General features: G+C 45.0%; 1 protein-coding gene across 1 annotated transcript in view; it reads right to left on the reverse strand.

Moving 5' to 3' along the window:
* Nucleotides 1-11,436, reverse strand: part of SLCO3A1 (solute carrier organic anion transporter family member 3A1) — a 136,799-nt gene extending 125,363 nt beyond the window's left edge. Inside the window, exon 1 of the mRNA XM_032700352.1 lies at nt 11,163-11,436. Within this exon, the coding sequence (XP_032556243.1) occupies nt 11,163-11,333 (171 nt within the window). The 5' untranslated portion in view covers nt 11,334-11,436. The remainder of the gene's footprint in view (nt 1-11,162) is intronic.
* Nucleotides 11,437-15,617: the final 4,181 nt, after the last annotated feature.

The raw sequence follows: 15,617 nt of genomic DNA on the forward strand, positions 1-15,617 counted from the left end.
CTGCTAATCCACTGCTCACTGGATACCTGCCCACAAAATACAAAAGATGCAGTCTATTAACAAGAGACCTTGAGCACTGTTCAGAGATATACTTCAAAAGTTTGCAATTTGAAAACACACAGAACTCATTCTAGAGGCTGCATCCAGTATTTCCCATGAGTCATTATATACAAGTACAGTAATTCATTAGGGATCTATTTAAATAAGAAAAAAAAAATCTGGCAAAAAGCTTGTCCAGCATTGAATTAAGCTGAATGATTCAAATCAATAAATGCCATCTCAGCTACAAGAGGCTACACCATAAGCCTCAACTGCTTCCACAAGAAACAGCAATAAGTTTGGAACTTCTGTCTTCTTGGTAAGAAAGAGTGAGAACTGAGATTAAGTGCAACACAGCAACCTTGATGCATCATAATCCATGGAAAACACTGAACTTCTGTACAGGGCCAGCACCTGAGAAAGCTGGTGCAGTTGTGCCAAATGACACAGCAAAATCACAAAGCTGTGCCTCTAGCACGTGGTTTGCTAGTGTGGCTTAACTTCAATAGCCATCAAATAACTCCCAAGCTGATTTTGGAATCCATTCATTCAGAGTGATTTGTCAATGCAGAAGTGGCCTCCATTGAGCAAATTAACTCATGGAAGTGAACAGATATCTAGCTCCATGGAATACTTGAACACTTTCAGCCTTGCTCTTGAGTTCTCTGAAGCTGGCAGGTTTCAATCCCAAAGACTACGAGAAAGCTTTTCAGTAACCCAAAGCAGCTCCTCTGATTTACAATTTTTAATAGTATTAAATATCCTAGATTGTAGACAGAGAACAGAAAACAAAACCCAAGTCAGACTACCATCATAGCACTGTAACCTAAGGGCTCAAGCAGCCACGTGGTTTTGGCATCATCTTTTGATAACAAAAATACAAACTTAAAGCCAAAGAACCACTCTTTGGATCAAAGCTGGAGAACATAAAACACAGCAGATTCCTGCAGGAACACAACTGAGCTCAGTGGGAATTCACTGCACTGAGCACCTTGGATGAGACCATCTACAGGAACACCCAAACTGTCATCACCACCCTTCGCAAACAAGCACCCCTAGACAAGGCATCCCTTCAGCTGAAGCTCCTGTTCCTCAGCCAGCAGCTGCACTGACTTCAGACATAAGGACCTGCATTATAACTAGACATAGGCAGCAGGAAACAAAGTGTGCATCTCATGCAGAGCCTGAAAGGCCCATTGTAGTTAAGAGCTCTCGGCTCTGTACGTTGGACAAGACAAACACAAAAAACACAGTTTTCTTTTGCTGGTAAGCCCTAAAAACGCTGCCCACTATTTCCCATAAAGGGCACATATGTCCAACGCTTTCTCTGTGCATCACAAGCCACAGAACTTGGCATAGGCTATGGGGGAGGTTAATTACCACAAAAATCAAATTTTAAAGACAATGCATGCGGGACACAAAATACCACCATGTTTGAGTCACACAGACACATGTTTCTCCTTGGGCTTAACCTTGCTGTGCAATGGGACACCACAAAAACCAGTGACTAATCATGAAGTGCAGACAGGACCCAAGCACAGGGAAAACTATTTAACCAATGCCAGCTGACGTTTCTGCAAAGAGCATGTCAGTGCTCCAGCATGATTAATGATTTACTTTAGCTCATGGCGAGGGTGGATGCTCTCCCAGCAGAGCACAGTGAGGATCCAATAGAGACATACTCTCAGGGAGCCTAAGAAAAAGGGGTGGGATGTGGAGAAGGTGGTGTTTTAATTTTTGGCTTTGTTTTAAACATCCAAATCTATTCTAACTGGCAATAAAAATTAATTTTCCTCAGTCAAGTCTTGTTTTACCCCTGACAGTAATCGCTAGTCTTTATCTCAACCCACAAGCTTTTTCACCTCATTTTCTGCCCCCACCCTGTTGAGGAAGGAGTGAGAAAGCAGCTGGGTGGGCGTCTGGATGCAGACCAAGGTTAACCCACCACACCTCCCCAAGCAAGGTGGATACTCTTTAGAAGAAGAGTTAAAGCTTGAAGAATAACTTGGAGAAAATAGGTATACTAAACCACAACAATTACAGCTCTTCCTGCAACTCAGAGAGACAAGGAAAAGCAAGCTGTAGGACTGAAAAACTTGAAGTCTAATCATAAGTTATTCCTCTTTAAAAATCAAAACCTAGTTACATACTGGTATTTTCTGTTGTTTCCCAATTCCAGGGGAAAAAAACGATCAACCCCTAATTTGGCACCTCAATACATCATGCAACACTCAGACCATGTCAGGAAGAGAAGCATGTTTCCAGCAGATGAAAGTCATGAGCACGGCACAACAAGCAGCAGGACACCACTGGGGACATTTCTCCTTCATGTTTTTCAAAATAATTTTCTTTCAGTCAGTATTTTAGCTTCTCTTTGAGAAAGCTCCAAATGCTTCCCCTCTTCTCGCTTGACATTTCTCAGTGTAGGCATGCACATATGTGCACCCAAGCCTGGTATTTTTCAGAGGTGCAGGGCACTTGCCCAGCTACTGTCCCAAGAAAGGCACATGCCAGTCCTCCTGCAGCCTCCCAGAGATTCCCTCCAAGCCAAAGTGTGAGGTTTGTCCACACTCCAGCAACATAATGCTCCCAAGCAACTCTCTGCTCTATGTTCGCATGAAGCTGAGAAGTGGAAAGAGGTAGCAATTATTTCACATCCTCCTTTTCAGAAATAAAAACAAGAACTCCAAACAACCTTCTCTGCAGCTCTTCCTGTTGAAGTTCTACCGGAGAAAACAAATACCATTCATTGTTTAACACAACAGGTTGCAAACCTATGAAGTTACAGTGTTTTCTCACTCCCTGTTATTCCTTTGGAGAATTAAAGGGATTAAATAAATCTGAAACTACAGAAAATTCAGAACTCTGTCCCGCTGTGGCAAACACATCCATCACTGCTATCCTCTGGCCATCCTGTTTTGAAGGTACATGCTCCCTGCCAGCTGAGAGCATGCAGAGCTCCATCTAAAACAGGTTCTAAGAAGACTCCAGGAAAAGTACTTATTTTTCCTCTTACATAAATTCATAGAATAATTCCTCTGTTTTAGGAATGCAGGGAACACCACTACTTGTCACCTCAACTGTAAAGCAATTCCATGTTGTTTCATGCAATTCTTCAGGTATTAAAATGTTACATATCATCCTAAAATACATATATACAACATACACTTCAAGGCTGTTTCTTCTACATTGACCCAAACCCAATGCTGATTTCAATTCAGCCAAAAACCTTTTAGTGAGGGACAAAAAAAAATAAATAAATACCACAAATATACCACTACACATCTTTAAAAGTGACAAGTGAAACATTTCTGAAAGGTTTATGTATTCTTCCACACCCACACCTCTTCTCAACAGCCAAGCTTTCTTTCAGTTTCTTTATGCCAGAGTTTGTAGTTGCCTTTTTATAAAAACAACTAAAGAAAATGTTGGATTCAGATGCAAACATCAAAGCACCAAAAAACACTTGAAAGCAAATCTGCCATAATTGCTTCAGAAACTGGGTGAGTCATGAAGACCTCAATACAACTGAATTATCCAGGTTCTGACAAAAACTTCACTGTCATATCACAAAACTTCACATCACCATAAAACTGAATTTTTAGTCTTTCCACTTTCAGTAAACTCAGGCATTATGAATTCTACAGGTAAATAGCATGGCAAGTGTTTTAAAAGGACACTTCAATATTAAAATTAAGACAATTCCAGCAATCCTTGCACAGGAAACAGATGTAGCATGGAATAACAACTTCTTTGCTTCCACATTGGCCCTCACAACCACTTATCTAAAAGTCACTGGGCTTGCAAACATGCAAAAATCATCCTGCAGACACCAAAAAGACATGAAAAAAATACAGGGAAATGAGCTGGCTGCTTGGTGAGGAGAAAGGCTACTGTGAAGCAAGAGGCAACAGAGAGGAAACACAAAAACCAAAGCAAATTGCTTTTCTTATTTAAAATAACAATGATGATAAATATTCAAGCAAACCTGAAATAAATATTTTGCTTTTATGCTGCAAACAGTCATCTAAAATTACTGACTGTGTCCGGGCACTGCTGCAATACAAGCTCAGTAAAAGATCTTCAATGCAACGGGCACTGTGCAACAGCAGGAGGGGGCTGCCTGCCTCACTTCAGCAAGGAATATTCACGTAGCAAAATGCAGAAGCTCATCACATCCGGAATATAGCTGGGGGAAAAAAAGAAAGTGCTAACTGGAGAGCTTAGAAAATCTGGGTTTAGTTCCGATGTGTTTCCTAGATTTGCTAAGTGAGGAGGGGCAGATCCAGACCTGTGCTGTAGATCCTCACCTCTATATAATTACAACTGCATCCCCACTTAAAATCTGGGAAAAAGGAATGGTTCCTTTTCGCCACGCTTTGATCCATCCACTCCAACTGAAACATCTTGATGCAGGGACCATCCCTGGAAGGACTATACACTGCTTCCCATAACAGGGCAGAGCCCTCTCAGCACTGATGGGAAGAAGTGCCAGACACCCCAGGAACTCCCTGACCAGCCTGTGATCGCTATTGGTCATATTGATGGGGTTTGGAATGTGGCAGTGTGAAATCTCTTCTCAGTGGAGCAGGCACTGCTACTTGGTTTGCAGTGCGTATCTACAGAGAGACAGAGAGTCTAGTGGTTGTTCCAAGGTGACCTGGAGAAGGGACTCTTGGGGTTCTAGTCCTGGCTTTTTGCTGCAGAGCTATAATGAAACCTTGTAAATCAAAATCAGTGGCCCACTTTTCTATGCATTAGGAAAAATTAAGTCTTCCAAACTTCACTGGAGCACTTAAACGAGTTACGACACAACGTACTATCACGTTTATTTAAACTTCCTCGGATGATGCTTAAAATATATCACTTGTAGCTTCATCTGGTGTTGATCAAAAGACAAAGCTATACTAATTCAGCCAAGCTGCAACCTCACCCACTAAATAGTATGCCATTGTTTGATCTTAATACTGTGAAGGAATAGCTGGAGACCAAGGAGTCTACAAGTAGGGATTATTATACACAGAGGACAAATTCATTTTGATGAATTGCAGAATAACTGTTTTGAAGCAATAAATTTACACTGCTGTGGCAGGACAGAAGCTGGCTTTTGGTCCTTTGCAATATCCTGAAAGGAAGGAAAAAGAAAGCCTGTGAAACCTGAGAGACATCCCTTTCTGGGAAACAGGGAATATCTGCTCTCCCTTGCAGAGAAGGGGATGGATCACAGTTCCACTAAGCCCTCTGTGGGACAGGGGCTACATGACCACTTAAAGAGTCACACTGCATGAAGCTCCTAAGCAAGAACAAGACAGCCCTTCAGTCCAATGCGTTCTCTGCTCTAATTCAAGATCCCTTTAAACCTCAGCTGCAGGAATACTGCAGGCCATTAAAACCCAGAGAGCTGGCTTTCTCAGAGGCACCCTGCAAGTGCTAAAGGGATTTTGGAAGTGAAGGCTGGCCAAAAGAAATGAGACATTGGTTTTACGACAGATCATAACATTTCTAACAGGCCGCTCTTTCTTTCAAGGCTTACAAATATCACTTGGCCCTTACAGAAAAGGAAGAACTGCCAAACGTTCTGCTAAAAATAATAAAAAATTCAAACACTAAAATCAGTGAGTCCACGCTTAGACATCAAGTGCATTTTGCCCTTAAATGCCTTTAACCAAGAAGACATCAGATTGTAAGCTGCAAATTGCACACAGTATATAGTGTAAGAGATAAACATGTTATCTCTACACCATATCATCTATTAGAAGTAGATAAAAAAACCCTTTAAACCAAAGTATAAATAAATTCCAGTTACTCAAAAGTTTTCTTGACACTCAGAGATACAACCTATACCTGGACTGGAATTTGTTTCTACTAACTTATAAAAAAGTTTTTATGTTAATATGTCCATGCCACACTCCCAACCCAGGCCCCACAGGAGTCTGAAGGCATCAGAACCCAGAGCTGGCTCTAGTTTCTTCTCCACCCTGCAGTCAGAGACCCAAAAAACATCAAAAGGTTTCTTAGAAAAGAAATATGAATGTAATCAAAAGAGCAAGTTTAGAATAACTTTCTGTGCAACTCAGCTGCAGAATAGACAATATTCTCTAATGGGAAAGGCATACTAGAAACAACTTTCCAGAAATAACATTGCCAGCATAGATATATTAAGGGAAAATGAACGGTAAGCAATAACCAGCCAATGCTTGGCAATCTTCATCCACACTAAAACATTTATTTTCACTCCATGGGGTTTTTTTGCCCCTTAAATACCTCAGTGACAAATAAATTATGAACATTACAGCTAATTTATTACTTAGCACTGCTGAGAATGGTGAGAAGAAAAAAGACAGCAGTATTTTAAAGCTGATTCTTATTCTAGGAAAACAAACACTTTATTAAAAACAATAATAAATTAAATGGAAAAAACTGCTCTTGCAGTTAAGTCTACCCATGCCTAAGCCATTCAGGCTCTGCTGCTGTCAGCCAAGCAAAAGCTTTATCATTAGCTTCAGCAACAGAATCAAGCTCTTAATCTCTGCCTCAGTTTCCTCACCTGCGACACTTCTCTCACCCACTCAACTCAGGCTGTGAAAACTCAGGGGAAAATTCTATTGTGCAGCACCAAGCACAACAGGAAGCTCTGAAGCACTGCAGTATTTCCAAAAACTGTCTTTAAGGACATCCTCCACACAGACCTCACCACTGAGTTCAAAGAGTGTTGGACCAGGTCTATACAACAGGAACACAGTATTTGCATTTGTCAAATTTAACATGGGAGGGGAAGGGCTTGAGCACCAATACAACTTAAAAAATCCAAGAGCCAAATTCTGCTCTTAACCCCTCAGTTCCCTGGTGTTCATCACACAGGACCCCTATTTCTGTTTGTTCCACCAGGAACCCTTTGATGATTAACTTCTGTATTTATCTTTCATACTTTTTTTTTCCCTGAAGATGGAATGTCAAGATTTTCATTAATATCCCAAACCCCAGCAGCAATAAAACTGCACAGAAGGAGCTTGTCTCTCATACACACTCTCACCTGGACTCACACAGCACTATTTTACTGCAGACATGTTAAGAGGGCTTTTGCAGGCTGCAGTGAAACACTGCTGCACAGGCAAACCTCTCCCTGGGAAGTTAAGTGTGGCTCAAAAGTTTTCATTCAGCAAAACAAGAAACAATTTGGCATTCATTCCCACGCAAACACCAATGCACCCTCCTTGGGACGGGCCAATTATTTTCCTTTCCATCCCATGCTCAGGCCAGTCATCCTCTATCACTTGATAAAACACATGAATAGCTGCATTCAAAGCTGCAGCAAACAGAGACAGCTCAGTAAAGCTCTGTAAAAACAGCTCCGCAGAGCACACCACAGAACTGGTTCCCAACACACTTCCCATATGCATGCCCCTTATCTAAAGGAGCCCATGACTTTGGCAGATGTTGGATGCTTGCAAGTAGGTCAGTTTGAACCGGAGTGAGTCAAGGCTAAAGGCTAGGGAGGGAAATTAAACTGTGCTCCTGCTCCACAAACTGTGGCTGTCAAACGAGAGCTCTTCGCCTTCTGCTCAAGCAATGATTTCACCACTGGCCAGGCAAAAGATTTGACTGGCAGGGTGATGAAATGCCTCAGTGATAAACCGTCAGGAGCACTTGGAACGTTATTACCAGTGAAAATATTCCAAAATATAGTGCACGTAGGAATTCATGCCGGGGGGGGGGGGGAAGGACGGGGAGGGAGTGTTGCCAAGGTATGTGAATCAGCCTTATCAAAATCCTCATCGCCGCACAGCCAGCATGACTGATCACACTGCTGCATTCACCCGAAAGGCACAAGGCTCCGGCTGGAGAGCGGAGGTTCCAGCCTTTCCCTCCTGGTGCCATCTGCACCAACAACGCTCAGCTCTTTAATCCACTGCCCAGGGCTGCGGGAGAGCAACCACGGGGGGAAAATCAGCTGGGCTTTAAAAAGTTGCTGCGAAAACCCTGAGTAACTTCTGCAGCAGGAATGCCTGCAGACTACAAGCAGCAGTTTCCCCACTGCCACTGCAGTTGCTGGGAAATTCAAAAGCGCGCAGAAGTAATTAGATGAAGCCAAATAAATGCATACACAAAACCTTACAAGAATATGCAAATAATAGGGTGTATTCAGCAGCCCCAGAAATTAAGGCAGCAGCACAGGCTTGTATTTGCATAAACTATGCAGGATATGGCACCAAGTAATTTTGGAACATGTGCATTTTGCAAACAGCAAGAATAATAATAGACAAATATTTTGGAACGTGACATTGATCAAATACTCCCTAAAACTTCACATGAAGAACCTCAGAGACACTGTACCACTTCACCACAGACATCCACTGTTGGCGTCCTGGGGTATTTTCACTGCTGAGTTCTGTGGGAAAAGAATTGGACTTTACATAGATTTTTATCAGCATTTATTATTTATAAAGCCCTGTTGTCAAGCACAATGTTTTATGAACAAATAAAAGTGAATGATCTTTACTTCAAAACCACATAATGAATGAATGTATACTTTGTACATACATTCAAGTGGGCGCTGCTAGTTTATTGTACAGTGAACACAGAAAAAGGAAGGTTTTTTACGTCTCTAAAAAGAAATAGCAACATCCACTTCTAAATGTACTGACATGAAAGCCAAGCCCAATCCAAACTGAGCTCTTCAATCACTCCTGAGAAGCCAAGCCTCTGCCTTGTTTTCTTAACAAGCTGAGTTTTTGCCCTCATGGTCTCCCTGTGCAGAACAAGGCAGACAATAACTGAGGAAACCAACTTGTCGCCGTATAAGGCAAAAAAAGGTTTCTCTTCCTGAGTTACAAATAACTAGGGAAAGTCACAACTGTGGCCAAGGAAAGCAGAAGTATGAATACAGTACTCCCTCACTGCTGACAGGCTAAAATTAGTAGTTTATTCAATTGCCCAGAACTACACACTGTGCCTGTCCTACACAGCATCTCCCTATTTGTCTGTCTGTCTGTTTGCTCTCCGCTTTGTCTCGCCCGCTAATTTGTCCCTCGGGGAGCAGCCTGGCAGACCACAGCCAATCCCCACTCATCCCAGGAGCCTGAGTAAATGAATATTCACCTGCAGTTACACCTGAGCAACTCTGCAGTGCCTCCACTGATTTCACCCCATGACAGCACCTGAGAACAGCACTTGGCCTCATGGGACACTCCATCTGCAAAAACGATTATGTCCTCCACGCTTTCCACCGAGCATCTTTCCTGCTCCTGCTCTCACTCCCCTGCAGCACCTGTAAGCACAGCACTGGCCAGGCTCGCTTAAAGCACACATGTACCCTCCAAAGATAATTCCACATTTGCATCTGTTCATTGTATGAAGAGCTGCACGGTATTTGCAATGATGGCAGATAAATTATACAGGGAACAGAGGAACACTTGCCCAGTGCAGCTGGGCCACTGCTTATGCATGCTGGGGATTGTTTTTAGTTTGCTTTTCTTCTTCCCTCCCCTCCACTGACCAGTTGTCTGTTACTGCCTGTGGATCTGGCTGGCCACGGGGCATTGCTGTCATGCCACTCAGGATACAGACATGGAGAAGGGCTGAGAGTAAAGACAGCAGCACCTCAGTTGAGTTTCATCCCTCGGAGGAGGGAGGGTACAGGAATCGTGATGGCAGTGGTCACTTCCAGCCTGTGGGGCTGGGGTGTGTGAAACACTCCAAAGGAGTGAGAGGGAGCGAGTGCTCTACTCTGGTACAAAGCACGCACCAAGAGTTGGGGAAAACAGGAAAAGAAATGCTAAACCGGTGAGGAGAGAGCAATGCAAAGGAGTTTGAGGAAAATGCCACACTAGGGACTATTGCTGCTGATCAGACACTGTAGTGAAGTGTGCCAACATACAGTCCTCTAGCAGATCCATACATTTCCAGCACACTGGTGCCCAGTGGGTGACATCACCTGTGGGCTCTTCCCTGGCTATTACTTTGAGGACGGATTACCCCACACTCATTCACACCGACAGCTCATTTTGCAAGCAGCCCATTAGAAACAATGTATTTACTTACTAAGGTATTACTCACATAAAAGAGGCATGTTCCTGTCAGGCTCCTACAAATTAAGTTATACCCACCTATACTCATGTAGGGTATAGAACTGCTAAATTTATCTCATCAGATTTGATGTAGTTTCCTTTGGAATTACAAATATGTTCCAAACTAAACTTATGTTTTATTATATGGAGATGAATTCTAATTTCCATTTCATATTAATGGGGAATATTAAGCATGGTTAGTTTAGTCACATACCTTGAAAAATTATAGATCACGTTCAGTACAAATTTGCATAAGTAGTTTAAGCATGTGAGAGGAGCAATGCTAAATACTGAATACAAGTACCGAATGCAGAGATGTTACACTTACTGTAGAATATATTATGTGTATGGCCTCAAAAAGCCTCAGAGATTATGCATATATTTCTTTTCCATGGAAACTATAATTCTCAAATCCAGCAATCTATTTTGAGAAATTTAAATCAACTATACACTTACATCTGCTGGAAGCAGAACATTTCCACAGGCTGTATGCTCCAAGGCACAAGCACAGCCGTATGGACATCTTCCCAACTCTTCTACTATACTTCTGTCTCTGACACCACATCTCACTATGCAGATTTAGCACTGAAGTCTTATTTTGGCTGTTCTGTACCCAACACCGGGACTGGCGGGGCTGCTGCGCTCAGCACCGCTGCATCACTTGAGAGGATGAGCAAAACCCGGTAAGGCGGGAGGCACGAAGTAAATGCCCCGCTAGAATTTCTTGGTATTTATTCACTGTGAAGCAGGAAGGCTGGCACCGGACCGGAGTGCCCGGCCGGCCGGGGAGCCTGCAGCGGTGCCAGCCCGCCCACCGCGCTCCGGGCGCTCGGGAGTCCCGGGGACCGGCCGCAGAAGTTGGGAGGCAGCGGGTGGGTGACCCCTGGGCACTGCTGAGTCATTTCAGCAGCCAAACGCCGAGCTGCCGTGACCCCTCCGGGCTGGGGGGCTGCCCCGCCGAGCCGCCCTGGCCAAACTTCCCCCGCGCTCCGCCGCGCACCCCCGCCCGCGGCTCAGCCCCGCCGGGGCGGGGGGCTGCGGGCCGGCCGCACTCACCAGGTAGGCTCCCACCGTGCCCTGGGCCAGCATCAGGGCGCACTCGGACACCAGGAAGAGCTGGATGCTGGAGAAGCAGGAGACCTTCCTCCGCCGCCTGCGCTGCCGCGGCGCGCCGGCCCCCGGGAGCTCGGTGCCGCCGCCGCCCGCCGAGCCCCGCTTCCCCGGCATCCTCCCGGGCGCCGCCGCTCCGCCGCCGCGGGATGGCGGGCCCCGCGGCTGCTCCGCGCCTTCCTCCTCTTCCTCCTCCTCCTCGGGGTGCCAATCACAGCGGCAGCCCGCGGCGGCTGCCTCTCCGCCCGCGGGCTGCTGCTGCCATGGCCAGCTCGCCGCCGCCTCCGCCGCCGCCTCCTCCTCGCTTCTCTCCTCCCCTCGCCCGGCCGCGCTCCCTCTCTCCGCCGGCCCCGCGCAGGCCGGATCCGCGCCCCCGCCGGCGAGGGGCGGGGAACGCGCGGGGATGGGGATGTGGATGGGGATGGGGATGGGGCTGGCGGAGGCTCCGCGGCGGCGGGCGGGGCGGCCCCGTCCCGGGATCCGCCGGTTCTTGTCACCGCGGGGGAAGCGGCCGCAGCGATTCCCCCCCGGCCCCGAGTGCCCTCCGGACCCGCAGCCGGGAGCGGGGATACTCCCGCGCGGCGATGGGAACGGAGGTTCTTCACGCAGGTTGTGCCCCCGCGTTGGTCTCTCCGGCACCTCCTTCCAGGTGTCACCCACCCCCCTGCCCCAGGCGCCCTAATTTCATACAGCTGTAGGTGTCCTTTTGCAAAGGGGAAGGGAGGCCCTGCAAAAACTAAGTGGTCATTTAAAAGGACCGGCAGAAGGTGTCGTGCGTCGCGTTGCCGCTGCCACGTGGGCCACCCTGCCTGTCCTTCGTGTCCCAGCCCTTCCAGTGGTGCCCTTTGTGGTCACCCCTACCTCGAGTTCTAATTTCAAGAGATATCTTCTGTTAAAAACCACTAATCTTCGCTTCTACTATTACAGATCACATTCCTTGCTGGCACAATAGCAAAACCTGATCTATTTCACTCCTTGAGTGCACTTTTCCAGTTTGTTTCTGGATCCACACTGGAGGCTGCCACCTGACTTCCTTATGTTATTAACCTTCCAGTTTTGTGTAAGTTTAAATCCATAATGATCCATTTAGTACTGAGATGCTCGTGACCTTTGAGAGGAACGGTTTTCTGTGGAAATGCAGGTTACATTTCTCAGAAATAAGTCATGATTTGGATCCTAAATTTCTTTTCAGACATGGCTGAGGCAGTGTTTGTTCGAAACTCCTAAACAGCTCAGAAGATACCTGTGAAAATGGAACTTAAGAACATTCTAATTTTTCAAGGCATAAGCCAGTCATCACCAGGAAGTCAAGAGAACTGATATTTCAAATGAGCCCTTTTTTTTTCTCCTTCCTGCACTCTTCTTGAATTTCTCCTCCCAAAATACTCTCATCGCTTGGGGGCTTTTTATTTTGGCCTAGTTTTATGGGAGTAACTTTAGTAAACACGATGCTGAAAATTACTCTTGAGCAGAGTCTCCACCCAGGTTGATGAATCTTTACCCAGATCAGCTGGTGCACATTGCCCCGCAGAACTGCAAACCATTTATAGAAAGAAAAGGGAAAGGCCTGGCACGGTCAGTTGCTGCCCTTTGCTCCTCAGCTGCCAACACCTTTCTCCCATGCTGAACTTTGGCTTGCCACAGCTTTTCCAGACGATCTGGGCCACATCAACAGGTGTCAATAGTCCCATCTACCCAGGGACACAGTCTCTAACACTGATGGCCTGAGGCATCGTTATCAAACAATTACAGACATTGTAAGCTTCACAAGATGCACATTAGAAGCTACCTGAGGCCTCAAATGCCAAGGTTTTTGCATGAGGCCATGAAAAACTGGCTCTTCCATCCATACTGGTTTCTGCTAGTTCATAGGGTTTTTATTTTCCATCCAGGGAAAACTGGATCTTCCACCAAAGAAACACAAAAAAGGCTCATTTTTTGGAAATCTTTTTAGACATTAGAACTGCTCATCTCCTTCCTAAAATGTTTATTTAGGGACCTCTGCTATAAAAGTCCTGAAGTTAAGAAGGTAGCGAGGTCTGTAGATGGGTAGATTTGCAGATTAATTCAATTAACATGGCTAGACAGATGCTTTGCTTGAGGTGGATGCTGCAGCGTGTTATAAACTGGATGGACAAGCTCACAGACTTTTAAGTAGGTGAAAATAGAGTGGTGTCTCTTAAATACTTCAGCATACAGAGTTATAGTAGGGGAAGTCTTAAAATTCCCTAAAAAAGATAACAACCTACATGCTGGTCTTTCCAGTCAACTTTTACCTGCTCTAGGTTAGATGCTAGAGGCAGCAAAGCTGTGAAAACTCATATAACTCATCAAGTGTATCTCTGGAGGCAGAAGGAAACCTCTGCACATGCTACTGCAGTTACCAATATTCAAGTCTATGCTTTAAAGCTTTGAAAATATATATATATATGTATATATATATATAATATATGCAAATAGCATTTTTTGTCTTGATCACGTCTTAGACATCCTGTTGGAAGAGTTTGTCCAGGCTGATAAACTGCTTGTCTTTCACAAGGAAAACAGCTGCCAGAAAAATTTGACTCTAATACTAATTATCTGAAACATCTGGTTGCTTAGTTTATTGCAGCAGAATATAATTATCAGTTCAATTTCTGTCCAGAAGAGACAGAATGCCTGAATTTTTTGCTCTTCTTTATGTTGTATACTCAATTCCTTTAGAAAAATTCCTCCTGGATTGCTCTGCTGCAAGAAAGAATGAGGGTCTTGCATCTCCACTCAAGTCCATTGGTAGCCCTGAGTTTGCTTTTTAATATACCACATTCCTGAGAGATCTCGGTAGAGTGCTTCAGGGATGGACAAGTGACCTTTTTGGATTTAATAGTTAATTATTGCTATACCCAAACAGCTTTTCTGGTCTAAATTGACGCAGCTTTAACTACTAATGTGTGCAATACTAACGTCCTTGGATTATCATTAGCCTAGAATGAAAAATGACTTTATAGCTAGAATAGTCCCTTTTCCTCAGGGCTCAGTAGTTTTGCCAGCGCAATTCTCAGCTATTTCGTCGACCAAAGCAAGCATTAACAACTTTGCCCCCCACAGTATTTTGCATTAAATATCTTGCAGATACCTTGTCAGGTTTTCATAAACACTCGAACATTCATAGCTGGGAGGCAGCAGCACTGCCCTAGATAAGGTTGGACACCACAATCTGAAATGAGTCGGCTCCCCTGAGACCACCTCATTACATCTTGTCTCTGGCCATCTCCTTGCTGAGTACCTGTGGGCTTGTGTCAACATTCACCTCTGGGTAACCTTAGCAGCTGGAGTTGTCTTGATCTGTCACTACGCAATTTCTGCGTTAGTTCCCTTCTTTCCTCCTGTTTATGGTTACTATTACTGAAAATTAGCTGTGTAATCATGTGTTTTGATACTAGACAGGCATAAATTTTTAGATGCATGTCTAGAATCGGTGCCTGTGGTATATAGGGCTTATGACACAGAAGAACTGAGGGAGAACTGTGAAGGGTGAGGACCTTAGTGAAGTACTTGACTGGTATCTTATACCTCAAGGGGCAAAAGTGCAAGCTGAAAATCTAAGCTTAACCATCAGCAGTGTTGGTAACAAGAGGAGGAATAGGAGAGGATGATTTTCCTTCAGCAGAGCTGGTGGAAACCACTTCTGTGAAATGTGCCAAAGCAAGCAGCTGAGCTGTATCATTAGGCATCTCTACAATTGCCATTGGAATCATATTCCCAAACCTTCCAGACATGTTTTACAGTCCAGAGAGCTAATGTGTGCCTCACCCAGTACAGCCTCACTGGAACAGTGGTGGGCACCTAGTGTACCTATTCCTGCTGAGGATGCAGCAGAGAAAACCAGGGACAGTTGCTAAGAGGTGATGATGGTCTCACAGGAGACGTATCAGTCCTGTGGTGTTAAAAAAACAAACAAACAAACAACAAAAGCAGTGCTGCAACCATTACTCAACTTCTGTCACCAAAACTGATCTGGGTATTTTCTACAGGGCAACTGTACTTCATCCCTCTCCTTTACACTGCTGTAGGTCAGGAGCAGCTATTACAGTTTGATACTCACCCAAGTGTCTGCATCCTCGTCCTTCCCCACGGCTATGGTTTTATGGCAGGTGTTTGTGCAGTGCAGCTTCGGGGTTGCCCTCCTGCTCTGTGGCCCTGGGTGCCAGCCTAGCTGTAAATCACTGTTAATCTGACATAATTGCAACAGTGACTGAGGAACAACATCGCGAGAGCTGCCTTCGGGGCATCCTTGCCTCAGTCTGCTGGGTTGACACTTGTTCTGCCCCTTGATCTGGCAGAGGAGATGCTTTCACCTGGCTGTGAGGATGTCAGAGCACTGCATTAGGTACTGGAAAATAGTGTTCCTGAGAGGTTTAC

The sequence above is a fragment of the Chiroxiphia lanceolata genome, chromosome 12, assembly GCF_009829145.1.
Source record: "Chiroxiphia lanceolata isolate bChiLan1 chromosome 12, bChiLan1.pri, whole genome shotgun sequence".
Classification (NCBI taxonomy): Eukaryota; Metazoa; Chordata; class Aves; order Passeriformes; family Pipridae; genus Chiroxiphia; species Chiroxiphia lanceolata.